At 38.4% G+C, this 22,573-nt stretch overlaps 1 protein-coding gene across 7 annotated transcripts in view; it reads left to right on the forward strand.

Moving 5' to 3' along the window:
• Positions 1-22,573, forward strand: part of RABGAP1L (RAB GTPase activating protein 1 like) — a 753,436-nt gene that overhangs the window by 152,366 nt on the left and 578,497 nt on the right. For all 7 annotated transcript variants that reach the window (XM_060644898.3, XM_060644899.3, XM_060644901.3 and 4 more), the window contains one exon: positions 13,285-13,426. In XM_060644898.3, the coding sequence (XP_060500881.1) occupies positions 13,285-13,426 (142 nt within the window). The remainder of the gene's footprint in view (positions 1-13,284; positions 13,427-22,573) is intronic.

The following is a 22,573-nucleotide window of genomic DNA, read 5'->3' on the forward strand; positions in this document are numbered from 1 at the left end:
CTCAGCCAACTTTCCTGAAGAATCCCATGGGGGCTGGATAGATTCAAAAGGATAGCACCTGGCTGGATTTGCTAACTGTATTGCCGAATAAACTGGAATAAACTGGTCACGAGAGAAGCCAGTAACTCAAGAGATAAGGGTTTGGAAGAGAAAGGGAGAGATTTATTGTGAGTGCTAGCAGGTGGGGATGTGGAAGGCTCAAGCCTTAACAACCAACCTCTCCATTGGCAAAATGGACACTAGAGTTTCCTAGAAAGAGGTTCAGGAGGGTACATGCAAAAGAATGGGCAGAGTGTGTGATCATGGGTGGGGGTCCGTATGTGTTCAGCTCAAGATTGTGGGCAGGGAAATGAGACTGGAGTGTGATCTAGGCATTGGGTTGCTATTAAGGCTTTTCTGTTCTGGAGGTTGGAATGTTCTAGTCATTGCAAAATGTTTTTGTCAGTGCCTCCAGAAAGTGTGATAAGAAATAAATACAGTGGATTTTAGTTAGATCATGAGTTGAGTCTTCTTGTCTATTTCTGGCTTAAACTCTTCAGGTCTATAGTAGGGCAAGAGGGCTCCCTGAAGTAAGTGTAAACCATAGTTACAATATTTGGATCTGAGTTTTTTCTGGTAGATGGAATAAGTTAAGATTATAGGTATAGATGGCTAAAGCTTTCTGTTAATATTTGTGGAGAAGATTCTTAAGATTTGTGTTTGTCCTTGGCAAGTCAGCTTTTAAATGGCTTTTCCTTTTGGTTTTTACTTGATAAGAATTACCTCCCTGCAATTTGCATTTTGAAGAGATTGGCTAGATAAAGGGTTCTCGGTGAAGACTGTTAGAACACTGAACGTTTACATTTTAAATGCACAGGGAAAAAATGTAACCATTTTTTAGGAGGACTTTCATTTCCTTAAGACCAGAAATTTTACAATATTTATAAGCCTTTTGAGATAAATAGGGAAGGTTTTGGGATTGGTGAAAAGGATTGGTGGTCTTTGAATTGCTTCTGGAACCACACCCTTGTTCTGTGAAGACTAGTTTTATAAAGAAAGGACAGCTGTTTCTAATTTCTTACAGAATTTGGTTGCTGCCTATATAATATCACAGGAATGACAAACCCATCCACCTATGAGAAGGCCTTTTTTCCCCTTGGGTACATTTAGCATAGGGAAGAAGGCCTAAAAAATTTCTATTTAGGCCCCAGATATCAGCTTTCCAATTTGGCCAAATTTCTAATTATATTTAATAAGCCTTTTACAAACATCTTGTAACAGATGTAACAAACATCTGTTTTCTCTGGAACAAACAGTAACGATTTCTGGAAGTATCAGACCACCTCATGGACCCAAGGGACATGCTCTAAGAGGGTGTTAAAGGTACTATTTTTATAGGAACGAGAGCCACTCTCCAAGATAGCCAAGGAAAAAACTGACCACCTGCATGTCCTGGGCAGGGAAAAATTCCAAGCCATGTTAATGGGATGTAGAGTGAGACGGTCAGGAAGGAAATAGTTATTCCTAAGAATGAGATTATTAATAAAAAAGGATGGGATAACGTGAATTTTTACTTTCCTCTCTTGACTGGGCCCAGTAGGGAATCTCTTAAACAAAAAACAACAAACTCTTGAGGATTCTCCCTTGGTTTAAGAAATTGTTTTTATTGTGAAGCTCCATCTTTGACCAAGAAATGGAAGATATCTGAGGAGGATCACCTGTAACCTCAGGTGATTTTATTTTATTGAAAAACAATTTTTTAATGTTGATTCATTTTTGAGAGACAGAGTGCGAATGGGGGAGCAGAGAGAGAGATTGGGAGACAGAATCTGAAGCAGGCTCCAGGCTCCAGGCGGTCAGCACAGAGCCTGATGCGGGGCTCAAACCCATGAACCGCGAGATCATGACCTGAGCTGAAGTTGGCTGCTTAACTGACTGAGCCGCCCAGGCGCCCCCAGGTGATTTTATTTTAAAAGGTAACTGTCTCTTTAGTTCAGACAGAAAATTAGTAGACACTGAGTACTCAGGTAAAAAAGGCCAGAACAGTTTTGTCTTAGGTACCTCTTGTGTTTTAAATTTTTTATTAGCCTTTTGTAATCTTTAATGAGACAAATTTGGAATCTTGAAGCCTATTGGAAGCTGCTTCATACCAATTAACATAGGTGTCCCATTCTGTTTAATTTGGCAACTCTTATTTTCAACTGTACTTTTTAAAATGAGAAATCGTGTCTAATTGGAGTATTCTCCATGATGGGCACTGTAAATTCTAGGTTGTTTTTAATGAAAATGTTTTCATCTTGCTAGATATCTGCAACTTCTGGGGCTGTAGTTCTAAGGCATAAAATAAGCAGGTGTGCTTGACTCTTTAGAGTTTCTCAGAGCCAAACTAAAACTAAAAGTTGTGTGCTGTGGGGTTGGGGATTTGTTGCACAGAAGTTTTCTGGAGGTTGTTACATGACCTAGTGTTAATCCAATCGATCTGTGATCAACTGATCTTACCACAGGAGTCTTCTTAAAGTGGTGAGTACTCTAATAACCTTTAAATGCTTGACCTGTACCCACCGATTTTTGTGGCCTTTTGCCTCCAATATCGCACTAGCAATAACCTTTATTTACACAAAACGACAAACAAACATGTACCTTAATATGGTAGCTGTACTGTGTCTTGGCCACAGGAAGGCCCTGTGCACACCACTGACAATTCCTGTAGAGCCCTGCTGCCGTTTTCTCCCCAGGGAATTGTGGTCTGAAAGGCTGGGGTCTTGGTTCTGGGCACATCCTTCTGCCAGCTTATTCGGGCCCTGGGCAAAATTGGCATCTCTACTGGGCTCTAGGCAGAACTGCCAGCTCAGTTGGGCTTTGGCCATAACTGTCTGCTGGCTCAAGCTGACCTCCTAAAGGAAAGCCAATCAGATTAGGAGCTTGAGTGCAGACAAAAAGGCAGAGCTCAGACTAGAGTTTGCTTACCCATAGGCCTCGAAAATGATGAGAAAGACAGTGAACTCACAGTGATTGCAGGTACCATACCCGTGTTTCTCATTATCCCTGAAAGCTGTCGGAATTTTACTTCAGATCCTACCACTGCCACCAAATCTGTTAAATAGTAAAATTCAACCAAGCAAATATGAAGATCTCAAATATAAACAATTCATGAATTGGGCAGCACCCAATCTAGCGAGTTGAGTGCTCCAAAGAGTTGTATGAAATGGAAGATTTTTATAGAAGGAGGGTGGGACAAGAAAGTCATTAGCAAAGGAAAAGGATTGGTCCAGATGAGGCTGCTTTCTAGGGGAAAAGCAAGGTTTGTTGTTTTTTTTTTTTTTTTTTTTTTTTTTTTTTTTTTTTTTTTATCATGCAGGTTACCTTAACTTTCTTTGTGGGGTAGAGAGGACCCAGGTGGCTCACTCACTGGTATGGATTGAAAAATTTCTGATTAACCAGTCAAGGCTACATTTCTGGAGAAGTTTGAAACTGCAGGTATTTATGTATTAAGTACTGGTTTGGGAACTTGGTCTAAATGACACCATTTTGGGCCTCTGGTTTTTGTTTTAACAGTTTAAAAACCCAAAAGGAAAATTTTCTTTTGAAGATGCATGTTGATTTAAACCTATTTAAATCAAAGTATAATAAATTAGTATAACCAAGAGTAAGTTTGTGAGGTAATGTATAGTAACTAACTTACTGTGGAAATTATTTCACAATATATCATATGTAGTATATCAAATCATTATGTTGTACACCTTAAACTTATACAATGTTGTATGTCAATTATAGCTCAGTAAAACTGGAAAAAAGTAAGCATAACTGAAAAAGAAGAATAACTGTTCTAATTGCAGAAGGATGAAAATTAACAAGGTTTGGAGTACTTTGAGTGGTTGTGGGAAAATAAAAATCTGTAGAAGGCAAATGGTTTACTAACTTAACACTTTTGTTTAGAACTGACTTTCTTTACCTTCAGTTGTATAGAATCAAATAGAAGCTGCTTGCAAGTTGCAAATATGTTTTTTCCACATTATTATATGTATCTGTAGCTTAGTGAGCTTATCTGATTGTTATATGATTTTTTAAACATAGACATTTTTGTTAAAACAAGAGTTCTTATAGGCAGTGCTTCACAATTTAGCTTTTCAGCAGAATCAGTTGTGGCTCTACAAAAACCCCCATTCCCAGACCCTATCCTAAAGATTCTGAATACAGATATGAGCATATCGTCCTTTGCATTTGATGATAGTGTACCATTAAGCACAATTAGAGTTTATTTGCATAACTGTGATGAATCTTTGTAACGTGTGTTAGTCAACCACATTTATTGAGCAGCTACCATGTATTTACATGTTTCAAAGTGCTGTAATTAATTCTAACTTGAGCCAGATAATTTATTTTATAGATACAGACAGATTGATTTTTAGTTATCTAAAAATATGTGAATATTGGAAATAAATGTATTTTTTATTAAAAAAAATCTCATTTTTAATGTTTAGGTCTACATGAGATTATAGTAGTAGAGAAAATTATGCTTATATAGGAAACTAAGTGCAGATGAAATATTTTACCACTGTTGTAACACTTATCCACAACAACAAAGTTGAGTAGTTGTGATTGAGACCATATGGCTTGCAAAGCTTAAAATATTTCCTATCTAGCTTTTTATAGAAAAAGCTTGTCAACTCCTGACATGGACTTACATTGTTTGTAAATAAGAACAGTTTTACTTCTTCTTTTCCAATCTGTGTGCCTATTCTTTCTTTTTCTTGCTTTATTGCACTAGCTAGGACTTCCATGTGATGTTGAATGGGAATGTTGACAGTGTATGTCCTTGTCGTGTTCTCAATCTCAGAAGGAAAGCATTCAGTCTTTTACCATTAAGTGTGATGTTGGTTGTAGGTTTATCATAGATATTGTTTATCAGGTTGAGAAAATTCCCTTGTATTCTTGGTTTACTTAAAGTCTTTAACATGAATGAATGAATGCTGAATTTTCTCAAATGCCTTTATCAGTTTATCATTTGGTCTTTCTTCTTTAGTCTGAAAACAGGGTGGATTATGTTGATTTCTGTCAATGTTGAACTATTGTGGCATTTCCCAGATAAACCCCCACTGGTTGTGTGGGTATATGACATATATCCATATGTATAAACTAGGTTGCCGGATTTATTTGCTAATATTTGACTGAGGATTTTTTTTGTCTATTTTTATGAGGGATATTGGTCTTTTTTTTCTTTTCTTCTTGTAATACCTTCTTTAGTTTTGGTATCAGAGAAATGGCCGTGTACAGTGAGTTGGGAATCCCTTTTTTATATTTCCTTAAAGAATTTTTTTTATAGCATTGGTATTATATCTTTGTTAAAATTCTTTAAATGTTTATTCATTTTTTGAGAGACAGAGACAGAGAGTGAATGGGGGAGGGGCAGAGAGAGAGGGTGACACAGAATCTGAAGCAGGCTCCAGGCTCTGAACTGACAGCACAGAGCCTCAAGTGGGGCTCAAACTCAGGGGCTGTGAGATCATGACCTGAACTGAAGTTGGATGCGCAACTGACTAAGCCACCCAGGTGCTCTAATTTTGACTCAATTTTGGGGAAAGGAGTAAGGTCTGTGTCTGTATTCCTTATATTCTGGCATGGATGTCCAGTGTTTCTGTACCAATTGTTAAAAAGGCTGTCTTTTCTCCATTGTATTGCTTTTGCTCCTTTGTCAAAGATTGTCCGACTATATATGTATGAGTCTATTTCTGTGCTCTGTATTTTGTTCTGTTCATCTATTTATCTGTTCTTTTGCCAGTAACACACTATCTTGATTACTTTCTCTTTTTTTTTTTTTTATGAAATTTATTGTCAAATTGGTTTCCATACAACACCCGGTGCTCATCACAAAAGGTGCCCTCCTCAATGCCCATCACCCACCCTCCCCTCCCTCCCACCCCCCATCAACCCTCAGTTTATTCTCAGTTTTTAAGAGTCTCTTATGCTTTGGCTCTCTCCCTCTCTAACCTCTTTTTTTTTTTCTTCCCCTTCCTCATGGACTTCTGTTAAGTTTCTCAGGATCCACATAAGAGTGAAAACATATGGTATCTGTCTTTCTCTGTATGACTTATTTCACTTAGCCTAACACTCTCCCGCTCCATCCACGTTGCTATAAAAGGCCATATTTCATTCTTTCTAATTGCCAGGTAGTATTCCATTGTGTATATAAACCACAATTTCTTTATCCATTCGTCAGTTGATGAACATTTAGGCTCTTTCCATAATTTGGCTATTGTTGAAAGTGCTGCTATAAACATTGGGGTCCAAGTGACCCTATGCATCAGCATTCCTGTATCCCTTGGGTAAATTCCTAGCAGTGCTATTGATGGGTCATAGGGTAGATCTATTTTTAATTTTTTGAGGAACCTCCACACTGTTTTCCAGAGCGGCTGCATTCCCAAGAGGGTTTGCATTCCCAAGTTTGCATTCCCAAGAGGGTTCCCGTTTCTCCACATCCTCTCCAGCATCTATAGTCTCCTGATTTGTTCATTTTGGCCACTCTGACTGGCGTGAGGTGATATCTGAGTGTGGTTTTGATTTGTATTTCCCTGATGAGGAGCGATGTTGAACATCTTTTCATGTGCCTGTTGGCCATCTGGATGTCTTCTTTAGAGAAGTGTCTATTCATGTTTTCTGCCCATTTCTTCACTGGATTATTTGTTTTTTGGGTGTGGAGTTTGGTGAGCTCTTTATAGATTTTGGATACTAGCTCTTTGTCCAGTATGTCATTTGCAAATATCTTTTCCCATTCCGTTGGTTGCCTTTTAGTTTTGTTGATTGTTTCCTTTGCTGTGCAGAAGCTTTTTATCTTCATCAGGTCCCAATAGTTCATTTTTGCTTTTAATTCCCTTGCCTTTGGGGATGTATCAAGTAAGAATTGCTGCGGCTGAGGTCAGAGAGGTCTTTTTCTGCTTTCTCCTCTAGGGTTTTGATGGTTTCCTGTCTCACATTCAGGTCCTTTATCCATTTTGAGTTTATTTTTGTGAATGGTGTAAGAAAGTGATCTAGTTTCAATCTTCTGCATGTTGCTGTCCAGTTCTCCCAGCATCATTTGTTAAAGAGACTGTCTTTTTTCCATTGGTTATTCTTTCCTGCTTTGTCAAAGATGAGTTGGCCATACGTTTGTGGGTCTAGTTCTGGGGTTTCTATTCTATTCCATCGGTCTATATGTCTGTTTTTGTGCCAATACCATGCTGTCTTGATGATTACAGCTTTGTAGTAGAGGCTAAAGTCTGGGATTGTGATGCCTCCCGCTTTGGTCTTCTTCTTCAAAATTACTTTGGCTATTCGGGGCCTTTTGTGGTTCCATATGAATTTTAGGATTGCCTGTTCTAGCTTCGAGAAGAATGCTGGTGCAATTTTGGTTGGGATTGCATTGAATATGTAGATAGCTTTGGGTAGTATTGACATTTTGACAATATTTATTCTTCTAATCCATGAGCACGGAATGTTTTCCCATTTCTTTATATCTTCTTCAATTTCCTTCATAAGCTTTCTATAGTTTTCAGCATACAGATCTTTTACATCTTTGGTTAGGTTTATTCCTAGGTATTTTATGCTTCTTGGTGCAATTGTGAATGGGATCAGTTTCTTTATTTGTCTTTCTGTTGCTTCATTATTAGTGTATAAGAATGCAACTGATTTCTGTACATTGATTTTGTATCCTGCGACTTTGCTGAATTCCTGTATCAGTTCTAGCAGACTTTTGGTGGAGTCTGTTGGGTTTTCCATGTATAATATCATGTCTTCTGCAAAAAGTGAAAGCTTAACTTCATCATTGCCACTTTTGATGCCTTTGATTTCCTTTTGTTGTCTGATTGCTGATGCTAGCACTTTCAACACTATGTTAAACAACAGCGGTGAGAGTGGACATCCCTGTCACGTTCCTGATCTGAGGGGGAGAGCTCTCAGTTTTTCCCCAATGAAGTTGATATTAGCTATGGGCTTTTTATGTATGGCTTTTATGATGTTTAACTATGTTCCTTCTATGCCGACTTTCTGGAGGGTTTTTATTAAGAAAGGATGCTGAATTTTGTCAAAGGCCTTTTCTGCATCGATGGACAGGATCATATGGTTCTTCTCTTTTCTTTTATTAATGTGATGTATCACATTGATTTGCGAATGTTGAACCAGCCCTGCATCCCAGGAATGAATCCCACTTGATCATGGTGAATAATTCTTTTTATATGCTGTTGAATTCGATTTGCTGGTATCTTATTGAGAATTTTTGCATCCATATTCATCAGGGATATTGGCCTGTAGTTCTCTTTTTTTACTGGGTCTCTGTCTGGTTTAGGAATCAAAGTAATGCTGGCTTCATAGAATGAGTCTGGAAGTTTTCCTTCCCTTTCTATTTTTTGGAACAGCTTGAGAAGGATAGGTATTATCTCTGCTTTAAATGTCTGGTAGAATTCCCCTGGGAAGCCATCTGGTCCTGGACTCTTATTTGTTGGGAGATTTTTGATGACTGATTCAATTTCTTCGCTGGTTATGGGTCTGTTCAATCTTTCTATTTCTTCCTGTTTGAATTTTGGAAGTGTGTGGGTGTTTAGGAATTTGTCCATTTCTTCCAGGTTGTCCAGTTTGTTGGCATATAATTTTTCATAGTATTCCCTGGTAATTGCTTGTATCTCTGAGGGATTGGTTGTAATAATTCCATCTTCATTCATGATTTTATCTATTTGGGTCATCTCCCTTTTCTTTTTGAGAAGCCTGGCTAGAGATTTATCAATTTTGTTAATTTTTTCAAAAACCCAACTCTTGGTTTCATTGATCTGCTCTACAGTTTTTTTAGATTCTATATTGTTTATTTCTGCTCTTATCTTTATTATTTCTCTTCTTCTGCTGGGTTTGGGGTGTCTTTGCTGTTCTGCTTCTATTTCCTTTAGGTGTGCTGTTAGATTTTGTATTATTTGGGATTTTTTTGTTTCTTGAGATAGGTGTGGGTTGCAATGTATTTTCCTCTCAGGACTGCCTTCACTGCGTCCCAAAGCATTTGGATTATTGTATTTTCATTTTCATTTGTTTCCATATATTTTTTAACTTCTTCTCTAACTGCCTGGTTGATCCATTCATTCTTTAGTAGGGTGTTCTTTAACCTCCATGCTTTTGGAGGCTTTCCAGACTTTTTCCTGTGATTGATTTCAAGCTTCATCGTATTGTGGTCTGAAAGTATGCATGGTATGATCTCAATTCTTCTATACTTATGAAGGGCTGTTTTGTGACCCAGTATATAATCTGTCTTGGAGAATGTTTCATGTGCACTCGAGAAGAAAGTATATTCTGTTCCTTTGGGATGCAGAGTTCTAAATATATCTGTCAAGTCCATCTGATCCAATGTATCATTCAGGGCCCTTGTTTCTTTATTGATCCTGTGTCTAGATGATCTATCCATTTCTGTAAGTGGAGTATGAAAGTCCCCTGCAATTACCACATTCTTATCATTATCAATAAGTTTGCTTGTGTTTGTGATTAATTGTTTTATATATTTGGGGGCTTCCATATTCGGTGCATAGACATGTATAATTGTTAGCTCTTCCCAATGGATAGACCCTGTAATTATTATACAATGCCCTTCTTCATCTCTTGTTACAGCCTTTAATTTAAAGCCTAGTTTGTCTGATATAAGTATGGCTACTCCAGCTTTCTTTTGACTTCCAGTAGCATGCTAGATAGTTCTCCATCCCCTCACTTTCAATCTGAAGGTGTCCTCAGGTCTAAAATGAGTCTCTTGTAGACAGCAAATAGATGGGTCTTGTTTTTTTATCCATTCTGATACCCTATGTCTGTTTGTTGGCACATTTAGTCCATTTACATTCAGTGTTATTATAGAAAGATACGGGTTTAGCCTCATTGTGTTATCTGTAGGTTTCATGCTTGTAGTGATGTCTCTGGTACTTTGTCTCTTAGGATCCGCCTTAGGATCTCTTGTAGGGGCTGGTTTAGTGGTGATTAAATCCTTCAGTTTTTGTTTTTTTTGGAAGACCTTTATCTCTCCTTCTGTTCTAAATGACAGACTTGCTGGATAAAGGATTCTCGGCTGCATGGTTTTTCTGTTCATCATACTGAAGATCTCCTGCCATTCCTTTCTGGTCTGCCAAGTTTCAGTAGATAGATCCATCACTTGTCTTATCGGTCTCCCTTTTTATGTTAGAGTACGTTTATCCCTAGCTGCTTTCAGTATTTTCTCTTTATCCTGTATTTTGCCAGTTTCACTATGATATGTTGTGCAGAAGATCAATTCAAGCTACATCTGAAGGGAGTTCTCTGTGCCTCTTGGATTTCAATGCCTTTTTCCTTCCCCAGATCAGGGAAGTTCTCAGCTATGATCTCTTCAAGTACACCTTCAGCACCTCTCTCTTCCTCCTCTGGAATCTCAATTATGCGTATATTATTGTGTTTTATCGCATCACTTAGTTCTCTAATTCTCCCCTCATACTCGTGGATTTTTTTATCTCTCTTTTTCTCAGCTTCCTTTTTTTCCATAATTTTATCTTCTAATTCACCTATTCTCTCCTCTGCCTCTTGCATCCGGACTGTGGTTGCTTCCATTTTATTTTGCGGCTCATTTATAGCATTTTTTTTTAGCTCCTCCTGTTTCTTAGTCCCTTGATCTCTGTAGCAATAGATTCTCTGCTGTCCTCTATACTTTTTTGAAGCCCAGCGATTAATTTTATGACTATTATTTTAAATTCATTTTCTGTTATATTGTTTAAATCGTTTTTGACCCAGAATATATTATTTAATCGTTCGTTAGCTCTCGCTACTTTCTGGAGTTTCTTTTGAGGAAAATTCTTCCATTTTGTCATTTTGGATAGTCCCTGGAGTGGCGCGGAGCTGCCAGGGCTCTTCTTCTGTGCTGTCTGGAGTAACTTGTGTTGGTGGGCGGGGCCACAGTCAGACCTGATGTCTGCCCACAGCCCACCTCTGGGGCCACAGTCAGACTGGTGTGTACCTTATCTTCCCCTCTCCCAGGGGCAGGACTCACTGTGGAGTGGTGTGGCCCCTGTCTGGGCTACTTGCACACTGCCAGGCTTGTGGTGTTGCTTCTATGGGATCTGGCGTATTAGCCGGGGTGGATCTGCAAGGTGCACAGGGGCGGGAGGGGCAGGCTCAGCTCGCTTTGCCAGTGGCCCGCTTCGGGAGGGGTCCTGAGGCACCGGGAGGGAGGCAGACCTGTTGGAGGGATGGATCCACAGAAGCACAGCGTTGGGTGTTTGTGGTGCAAGCAAGATCCCTGACGGGAACTGGTTCCCTTTCGGATTTTGGCTGGGGGATGGGTGAGGGAGATGGCGCTTTCCAGTGCCTTTGTTCCCCACCAAGCTGAGCTCTGTCCTCCAGGGCTCAACAACTCTCCCTTCCATTGTCCTCTAGCCCTCCCGCTCTCCAAGCAGAGCTGTTGACTTATAACATTCCAGATGTTAAGTCCTACTGGCTTTGAGAACTCCCACAGTCCAGCCCCTCCGCTTTTGCAAGGCAGACTCAGGGGCTCTGCCTTGCTGGGTGGGCTGGCTGCCCCTCCACTGCCCCAGCTCCCTCCACCAGTCCATGTAGCGCACACCACCTCTCCGCCCTTCCTACCCTCTTCCGTGGGCCTCTTGCTATGCTTGGCTCCCGAGAGTCCGTTCTGCTAGTCTTCTGGCAGCTTTCTGGGTTATTTAGGCAGATGTGGGTGGAATCTAAGTGATCAGCAGGACACAGTGAGCCCAGCATCCTGCTAGGCCGCCGTCATCTTCCTAACTTTGATTACTTTCTCTTTATAGTAAGTCAGGTAATGTCAGTCCCCAGATTTTGTTCTTCAGTATTGTATTGATTATTCTGGGTCTTTTGCCTCTTTCTGTAAACTTTAGAATTAGTTTTCGACGTCCACAGGGCATCTTTCTGGGATTTGGATTGGGATTGTATTGAATCTGTAGATCAAGTTGGGAGGAACTGAGAGCAACATTGAGTCTTCCTATACACAAACATGGACTATCTCTCCGTTTCTTTAGTTCTTCTTTGATATCTTACATCACAGTTTCCTAGCTTTTCCTCATATACATCTTGTATATAAATGTATATATATAAATGTGTATATATACATATATATATAAATGTGTATATATACATATATATAAATGTGTATATATAAATGCATAAATATATATAAATGTATATATAAAAATGTATATATATAAATGTGTATAAATGTAAATTCTGCCTTTGTTATATGTAGTGGTCTGTAAATGTTAGATCCTGTTGTTGCTGTTCAATTCTATAACCTTGATGTATTTTTGTCTACTTTTTTTATTGTGAGAGGAATGTGAAGTCTCTAATTGTAAATGTGGGTTTGTCCATCTCCTTTCATTTCCATCAATTCTTTTTTTTTTTTTTAAGATTTTATTTATTCGAGTAATCTCCACAAACAGTGTGGGGCTCGAATTTATAATCCCAATATCAAGAGTTGCACACTCTTCCAACTGAGAGTTGGAGTGCCCCCATCCCATCTTTATATATTTGAGACCCAGTTGTTAGGTGAATTTACTTATAAGATGCTTTGGTGTTCTTGTTAAATTGATTCTTTTAACATTGGTCAATCACCTTCTTTATTCCTAGTGACTTTTTTCTTGTGTGGTAGTCTATCTTATATTGATATGGTCTCTTCTGTTTTCTTCTTAGTGTTTTCATGGTATATCTTCTTCCCCCATTTTAACTTACGTACATTACATTTAAAGTTTTTCTTTTTTTTTTTTTTAGATAGAATGCAATTGTGTCAATTGTCAATCTGACAGTCTTTGTCTTTTAATTGGTATGTTTAGGCCATTTATGTTTAATATAGTTATAGATATATTTGAATTTAGGTCTACCATTTTATTATTTTCTGTTTTTCATTTCTTTCTCTTTTCACCATTTATAAGGTAAAAACTATCTACTTCCCTGAATTACTTGATAGATGTAACTGATACCCCTTTATCTCAGTGTGAGCCAGTCAGTCCTAGAAATCTAGTATTACTTACCTATCTGCCCTAGAGTCTGTGGTATTTTAGGATTTCTTTTGTTAAATAGAAAATTTCTCCCAATATGGTTATTAGGTTTCATTGGTTAAAATAATACTGGAAGAATAATGCATTTAGAATATCATGCGGAGAACAACACACTTGAAAAATTTGTACTTCAGTCTTGGTGTAGATCAAACATGACATGCTCTTCCTAATTTCAGGTCTTTTTGATGAACCATTGAATTACTATCTTTCAGTCTTTCCTTCAAATTTCTAATATTGAAACACATGTTTGTATCTTTCTCAGTATGAGGGAAAAGGCCATACCAATGCTGGAGATGCAATATATGAGGTAGTAAGTCTGCAGCGACAGTCTGAGAAGGAGGAACCGGTAACTCCCACTAGTGGAGGGGGTCCCATGTCACCACAGGAGGATGAAGCAGAAGAGGGTAAGAAGTGAAACTTATTCAGTTGTCTTTCTATATATAGCTGCTTTATTTATAACCCTCACAGGTGTGTGTGTGTGTGTGTGTGTGTGTGTGTGAGAGAGAGAGAGAGAGAGAGAGAGAGAGAGAGAGAGAGAAGGGGGGATGGAGAGAAAGAATGCTGATTTTTCCTAGTTTTTGCTACTCTTAGGCTAGATTCTGCTAGATGCAGAAGAGATTTTGATTCTTCAGTTTCTCGGTTGCATAGTCCCTGGCTCCACTTACGTAACTATTTAAATTGACAGCCTCACTTTGCTATTTTGCTTCCTATTTTGTTTCAAATATTTAAAAAAAATTTTTTTAATGTTCATTTTTGAGAGATACAGAGACAGAATGAGAGTGGGTTAGGGGCAGAGAGAGGGGGAGACACAGAATCGGAAGCAGGCTCCAGGCTCTGAGTTGTCAGCACAGAGCCCGATGCGGGGCTTGAACTCACGAGCTGTGAGATCATGACCTGAGCCGAAGTCGGACGCTCAACTGACTGAACCACCCAGGCGCCCCTCATTTCAAATATTTTTAAAGTGTTTAATGAGAAGTTTCAACTTCTCTCAAGTGTTTTTAGAATTTTAGTGATATGTCATGTCCTATACTCATTTGATATTATTTAATTCTGACTTGTTTTTTGTTGTTGCCTTATCATTTTACCACTCACTTATTTGAAATAGCATGATATCTGCTCTGTTTACTATATGGATGCTGCTGAGAGATGCTGACCAACCCCATAAGAGTCACACTTCATTTGGCTCTGTGCTCAGTCCTCTTTTTATAGAAATTAGAACTAAATGGCAGATCTTTACTTTAAACCCTTAAATTATCTGCTTACAAGCCACCTGGGTGGCTTAGTGAGTTAAGCATCCGACCCTTGATTTCTGCTCAGGTCATGATCTCATGGTTCGCAAGATCGAGCCCTGTGTTGGGCTCTGTGTTGACAGCACAGAGCCTGCTTGAGATTCTCTATCACTCTCTGCTCCTCCTCTGCTTGTGTGCACGCGAGTGTGTGTGCACACTCTGTATCTCTCTCTGTCAAAATACATAAATGGACATTTAAAAAATTATTTGCTTACAGGGTAGGATTTGTTAAAAATAATTTCTGAATTGATATCACCTTTGCAAAAAGCATCTTAGAATTTCTTAGTCTTTCTATGAAACTACTACTTGCCATACAAATACTAGTTATTTTTGGTTAATATGTATTGAGTGTTTATTACATGTAAACATTATTCTAAGTGTTTAATAAAACTTTATGAAGGTATAATTTGCATGCAATAGAATGTACCCAGTTTATTTATTTTTTTTAAAGATTTTATTTTTAATCTCTACACCCAACATGGGACTTGAATTTGCAACCTCAAGATCAAGTCACTTGCCCTACTGACCAAGCTAGCCAGGTGCCCCCAATATACCCATTTTAATTGTATAGTTCATTGAATTTTGGCAGATGGGTACATCTGTATAACCATCACCAGAACCATAATATAAAATATTTCTATTACCCCCAGATTTCCTTCACACTCCTTCACAAGTCATCCTTTCTCCTCACCTGTGGTTTCTGGCAACCACCAATCTGTTTTCTGTCCTCCTGTTTTGCCTTTTCTACATCTTCATGTAAAAGGAATCTTAATGTAGTCTATGGTATTTAGCCTCTTTCACATAGAAAATCTTTTGAGATTTATCTGTTGTATCAGTAGTTGGTTCCTTTTTGTTGCTGACTAGTAATTTATTGTAAACATATGCCACAATTTCTTTATCACATCACCAGTTAATGAGCCTTTGGGTTGTTTGTAGCTATTGGCTGTTAGGAATAAAGTTGCTATGGATGTTTGAGTACAAGTCTTTGCTGAGTATATGCTTTCATTTTTCTTGGGTGAATAGCTAGGAGTAGACTTTTGGTAGGAGAAGTCTTATGGTAAGGGTGTATTTAACTTTATAAGAAACCACTAGGCTGTTTTTCAAAGTAGCTGTATCATCCATCCTTAGCAGCATGTGCGTTAGTTGTTCCATATCCTTATCTACATTTGACATTGTCAATATTTAAAATTTTAGCTGTTCTAGTGGGAGTATAGTGGTATCTTGTGATATTAATTTGAATTTTCCCAACTGACTCATCATGTTGTTCATTTTTTCATATGATATTTGCCATTTGTATATCTTCTTGGTCCAACAGTCTGTTCAGATCTGGTGCCCGTTTTTAAATTGGGTTGTTTGTTTTCTGATTGATTTTTAAGATTTCATTTCTCTATCTCTGTTTATATAGATAAAAGTCCTTCATTAGATAGGTTTTACAAATATTTTGTCCCATTCTGTAGTTTGCCTTTTCATTTTGTGAATAGTGTCTTTTGGAGAGCAAGAGTTTGTTTTATGAAGTTTAACTTGTCAGTTTTTTTCCTTAATGATTTGTCTGTGATCCATTTAAATTTTTATGCTGGAGGTAGTTTAGAGTTCTTTTTTGGGGGCAGGGGGGTTAAAAAACAAAACCACTTATTATCTCTTATGGTTTCTGAAGGTCAGGAATTAGGGAGTGGCTTGTGTGGGCAGTTCTGGCTAAGAGTTTCTTATGAAGAGTTAAGTGTTGTCTGGGGCTGTAATCATCTGAAGACTTAACAGGGTGGGGCAGAAAGGGGCTAATTCATACAATTACCAAAATGATGCTGGTGGTTGGCAAGCAACTTTGCTTCCTCTCCACATAGGCCTCCCCACAAGGGCTGCTTGGGTGTCCTTTCGGGATAATGGCTCCCCAGACAGCAGTCCAGGAGACCAAAGTGGAAACTGCAGTGCCTTTTATATCCTAGCATTGAAGTCATGCAACATCACTTTCATAGTATTCTCTTGATCACAGAGTTCAGCCCTTACTTCCATTGTGTGACTCCACTATATTCTAGACAAGACTCCCAGGAACATTGTTGTGGTCCTCTCCTTCCCAGCCAACACAAAGAGGTAAAGACCAGAGATCATTTGCAGGAGAATTTTGGGCCAGACATAGAAACACATTCTTTTCTGGTAAACAAAAACCACAGGACTGTTTGGGAATGTAATTGAGTTATGTTGCTCAAGAAGAAGAATAAACAGTTGTGACAAGCATCTACCAGAAAGTAATTTGAACTTAAGATTTCAGGTAATGTCTTATAAAAATGCCATTCCCTTTAGAAATAAAAAATATATGGAACTAGAATTGGGAGAGAACAAAAATAATAGAATGACGGTTGCTACTCCATAGGAATACATTATATAATTTAAATAAAAATCCCTTCTATCCACTAATTTAAAAGAAGGACAACTAACATGGATTAAATATCTGCTTTGTAGCACATAACGTATTAGATATTTAATAGATCTAGTTTCATATTTTCTCATATTAGACCTAGAAATAAAGTAAGTATCATCTTTATATAGCATATGAGGAAATTGACTAAAAAAATTGAGGTAAATAATTTGGGGTCAAAGAACTAAAAATAATATACAGAATCCGAACTTATGGTAGTGTCACTCTAAAGTCAATGAATTTTCATGACATACAAAATCAAGGTATTCTTCTTTAAACCACTGAATTGATATAACTCTCATTTGCTTAAAAGGTAGTATTTCTCATATTACAGACAAGATATTTTAGCTCTTACGTATTTTAGATCATATTCTACATCTGTCTAATGTCATACACCTTGGCTAGAAGAATATAATGAAACATAATATGAAAATAAAATGTGAGACTCTATCTTCCAAATAGCATTGTTTTATGTGAAAGCATAGTGCATTAAAAAAGAACTTTAGATATAGAATATTTCAGTTATGTCAGCCAGAAGCCAAACATACCTCTTTAAGGGATGGGTTGTAGAAAAACTGATCGGAAGCCAAAATATTCTCTTCAACAGAAATCTTTGAGACACACAAGCACTCCTTTAGTTTATTTTCCATGCATTTTTTATTAAAAACATTTTTTAATGTTTATTTATTTTTGAGAGAGTGCTAGTGGGGGAGGGGGAGAGAGAGGGAGACCCAGAATCTGAAGCAGTCTCCAGGCTCTGAGCTGTCAGCACAGAGCCTGACGTGGGGCTCAAATTCGTGAACTGCGAGATCATGACCTGAGCTGAAGTCGAACACTCAATCGACTAAGCCACCCAGGTGCCCCTATTTTCCATGTGTTTTGTCTGACATATTACTCGATGCTATTCAGGACTTGGAAAGGTATTTTTTGGTTTAGTAGTAATTACCTTAGGTGTGATTTAGAGATTTGAAAGTTGTGCAGATGCACTTTAACAAAAGAGGTGTTTACTTATGGAAAGCAACATAACTAGAAAACAGATACATTTAGAAGTAAATGACAAACCAAATGATCCCAGTTTTAGCTTGTTATGAATCATCAGAATATTCAGAAACATCCACTGCCAGGATCTTAAAATCATGTAGGTAAGCATTGGAAAGGCTATCATTTTCTTTTTAATTCTTTTTAATGTTTATTTTTTTTGAGAGAGAGAGACAGAGAGACAGAGAGACAGTGTGAGCAGGGGAGGGGCAGAGAGAGAGGGAGACAGAATCTGAGGCAGGCTCCATGCTGCCAGCACAGAGCCCAACGCGGGTTCAATATTGTAATGATTGAACAATTCTGTGCATTTCCATTGCACACAACGATAAGTGTAGTCACCATCTGTCACCAAATAACGTTATTACCATCTTATTGACTACATTCCCTATGTTGTACTTTTCATCTTCATGACTTACTTATTTAGTAACTGGACTTTGTACCTCTTATCTGTTTTACCCATCCTCCCACCTTCCTCCCCTCTGGCAACCACCAGTTTGTTCTCTGTATTTAAGTCTAGTGTTTTTTTTGTTTTGTTTTGTTTTTGTCTCTTTTTTTCCTTTGTTCATATATTTTGTTTCTTAAATTCTACATGACTGAAATCATATGGTATTTGTCTTTCTCTGACTTCCTTCACTTAGCATTGTACCCTCTAGGTCCATTCATGTAGTTGCAAATCATCAAGGCAATGCAAATCAAAACCACAGTGAATTATCCCCTCACACCTGTCAGATTGGCTAAAATGAAAACCACAAGAAATAACAAGTGTTGTCAAAGATGTGGAGAAAAAGGAATCCTTGTGCACTATTGGTGGGAATGCAAACTGGTGCAGCCACTGTGGAAAACAGTATGGAGGTTCTTCAGAAAATTAAAAATAGAATTACCATATGATTCAGTAATTCCATTACTGGGTATTTGCCTAGAGAAAACAAAAGCACTAATTTGAAAAGATATATGCACCTCTATGTCTATTATAGCATTATTTACAAAAGCCAAGGTGTAGAAACAGCCCAGATGTCCACTGATAAATGAATGGATAACAAAGAGGTATAAGGGTAGTATGTATATACAATGCAATATCAGTCATAAAAACGAATGAGACCAAGCTTCTTTTTTTGAGAGAGTGTGTATGCACACACGTGAGTAGGGGAGAGGGGCAGAGGGAGAGAGAATCTTAAGCAGGTTCCATGTTCAGTTCAGAGCTGGACTTCGGACTCTATTCCATGACCCTGGGATCATGATCTGAGATGAAATGAAGAGTCAGATTGTCAACCTACTGAACCCCCACAGGCACCCCACTCTTCATTTTTGATGTAGCCATTTTGACACAGTTCTTTTGACACGGTGGTGTCCAAATGGCTACTTCAAAAATATAAGGAATGAGAGGCAAAAGAGATACATTTGAGAAATTCTGGAGGTAAAATCAAGAAGTTTATAAATTAATTGGATGTCATGAGCAGCAGAAGAGAAAGGAGGAAAAAGAATCAAAGGTTACATCTAGGTTTCTAGGTTAGGTGGCTGGATGATCTTGGTACCAACAAATGAGACAAGGGGAAGAAGAGTGGGTTTCGGAATGAGGGTAAGATTTAGACATTGATGAGTTTGAGCTTACTGTGGAACATTAAAGTTGGACTGTTTTTCAGGTACTAGAAATAGTTTTTAATTGTGAGAGAAGTTTAATAGTTAGAGATAAAGGTTTGAGAGACCTCAGCATGAAGCAATGAGAATGGCTGAAATTTCCTTGGGAAACGTGGGAGATGCAAGTTGAAAGTAGAGTTTAGGTGATCACTGACATGTATATGCAGGAAAAGAAAGCCCAGCTAAAGGATTTGCAGAAAATGATCAGAACAATGTGAGGAGAACTAAGACAGTGTAGTAACAGACAGTGAAGGCAGGAGTGATGTGCAGCATTGCCACGTGTAACAGGGAGGTTCAGCATGATAAGACCAAAAATTGTTCATTGGGTTTGGTGAATTTTAGAGGTCACTGAACCTCTGTGAGGGTGATTTTACTGAAGTTGGGCAGGAAAGTCTTGTTTTAGTGGATTGAGGAAGGGGAGACTGGTGTTCTAACCTTTCAAGAAAGTTGATCAGAAGAAGAGGAAAGAGATTGGATTAAAAACATTGGGTTATATTAGGCCAAGAAAGGGGTAAGAAATTTGAGCTCATCTGTAGCTGGAAAGAGAGAGCTAAATTAGAGAGAGCTAAATTAGAGAGGAGTTACCACTGAATTTGTAACAGTACAGCTTCCTGACAGGCTTCTGTGTCTTCTGCAAATGCTGTTTACTCTGCTTACAGGCTCAGTCCACCTGAGTAAGTGCTTCAACAAAGGCATGTTAACAGTAAAAAGAAAACAGTAATTTTAGCGTACTGGCAGTTTCTGCACTTAGAGATGTTTCAAAATATTTTCTATGACATTTTTTTTAGTAGGTTGCTCAGGCAAATTACAGTTAAAATGTATTTAATGCAGAATGGCTGAGTAAGGAGCTTGGCCAATCCATTTATCAAAAAGCAATGATAAAAGTCAGTAAAATTGTCAAAACCCAGCCAGTTTAGGACTTAAGAAAGTGACAAATTATACAAAATGAGAAGTATCCATTCAAGAAAAACTACTGAACTCAGGGAAGAACAGTCTGTGGTAGCTTAGTCCCTGCAGCTGCTCCCATTCTGCTCATTCCCACCACTGGCTTATTATTGTGGCAGTTCTACAAGGGTGGGGCAAGATGTGAGAGCTAGGAGCTTGCAGAAACCGATCCATAGAGGGGAGGGGTGGGGCGACGGGCTAAATGGTTGAAGGGGAGTGGGAGATACAGGCTTCCAGTTACGGGATAGATAAGTCACAGGGATGAAAGTTACAGCATGAGAAGTACAGTCGGTGATACTGTAATAGCGTTGTATGGTGACAGATGGTAGCTACACTTATGGTGAGCATAGCATTTAACATTGTGTGTCAACTATACTTCAATAAAAGACAGAAAGAAAATTAGTAGTTTTGCTTTAGTTGCTGAAAGGGTTTTATGTGATTTGGAGCAAATATAGAAACCTTGTATTGCTGGAATGTTGTTGGAAACAGTCATGATTTTTGTGGTAAAAGGATGGCCAATGTTGTAAATAGCATGAGGTTGTAATTTTGGCTGGAGAAAGCCACAGATTGACCAGAATTTTTTTTTTAATTTTTTAACGTTTTATATATTTTGTGAGAGAGGGAGTGAGAGCGACAGCATGAGCATGAGTGGGGTAGGGTCAGAGAGAGAGGAAGACAGAATCCGAAGCATTCTCCAGGCTCTGAACTGTTAGCACAGAGTCCAATGTGGGGCTGGAACCCACGAGCAGCGAGATCATGACCTGAGCCAAAGTCAGTCCACTCAACCAACTGAGCCACCCAGGCACTCCAGACTGGCCAGAATTTAACAGGATTTAAGGAATAAGTGGGCTTTCCTAAGACTGTACATATCACTGGTGGTCTGGAAGACCCTGTATGTGTGCAAGGCTGAGCACTCTGGAGGGACCAGAGCAGGCCCTAACTAGTCACATATCTGTTCTGGACCCGAGGTCTTACATGTACCTGATTGAGTTGTGTTTCCAGAATTCTGTCTCCTAAATGGTTTTGCCTTTCTTTTCTATTCAATAGAGACAGGCTATACTTCAAGTGGACTAGGTAGCTGAAGACTGTTTCTCCCCAAATCAAGCTGTTGGTTTTCCCCTGTCAGCAGGTGGCATTTCCTAGGCTCCAAATCTCAGAATCCCAAGCCTCCCTTTATCTGACTTTGTCATTCCTTGTACTGGAGTATTGTCTTAGCTCCTAACTGGTTTCCCCCTTCCACCTTTGTCCCTACCAGCCTAGTCTGTGTTCCCCACACCAGCCATACACGTTCTTTTGAAATTTGTCAGATTACTTTACTTCTCCTTAAAATCCCCCACTGGCTTCTCATTTCACTTAGCCAAAAGTTCTTTTTACTATGGTTGACAGGGCTGAATGCAGTCTTGCTCTGATTTTCACCTTAAAAAAAAATTTTTTTTTTAAATTTTACATTTCTGACCTCATTCTCTGCCACCCCCTCCCTTCCACATGCCACACTTGTCCTTTTGCTGTTCTTCAGACATAGCAGGTGCACACTTGCCTTGGGCTGTGGTGCTTGCGGTCCCAGCTGCTGGCTGGGACTCTCTGTCTTAGATTGCCGCATGGTTCCCTCCCTACCCTCAGTCGAATTTTTCCTCAGATGCCACCTTCTCATTGAGATCTTGTCTGCTCAGTAAATAGGATGAACACTAATAAATGAATGAACAAATAATTTTAAAAAATATATTTATTATAATCGATATAATGTTTTTCCTTTTATAATGCTTGAAAATGATTCAATGGTAAGAAAGACTAGAAAAACAGAGGCAACATTTCTGGATTGCATTTGAAAATATGCAAAAGTACATACAAATTTCAGTTTCGTATTCTTATGTATATGGTCTGAAGAATAGGTCATCAGATTTCTGTTTTCCTCTAAAATTCATTTCTGTTCTTAACAATTTTTCGCTATTTGAGATGTCACCTCATCTTTTGAAAATCTATTAGCCATCACCTATATTTAAAAAGTTACAAAATCACAGAGTAGGAAGTAATAGTTTCTTTTATAGATCAGGCATTTCATACATTTTCAATATACTTTATTATTAGTTCTGTAATTGACATTTCTGTCAACGCAAACATCAAAAGTTAGAGCTGGAGGTGGCATAGAAATGTTTTCCTGCTCGGGGGGAATAGGAGTATTCTTTTATTTAATTATTTCCAACAATTTGCCTGTCAAAGCAAAAGTGGAAGTTCAA

The sequence above is a fragment of the Panthera onca genome, chromosome F1 (assembly GCF_046562875.1).
Source record: "Panthera onca isolate mPanOnc1 chromosome F1, mPanOnc1 haplotype 2, whole genome shotgun sequence".
NCBI lineage: Eukaryota > Metazoa > Chordata > Mammalia > Carnivora > Felidae > Panthera > Panthera onca.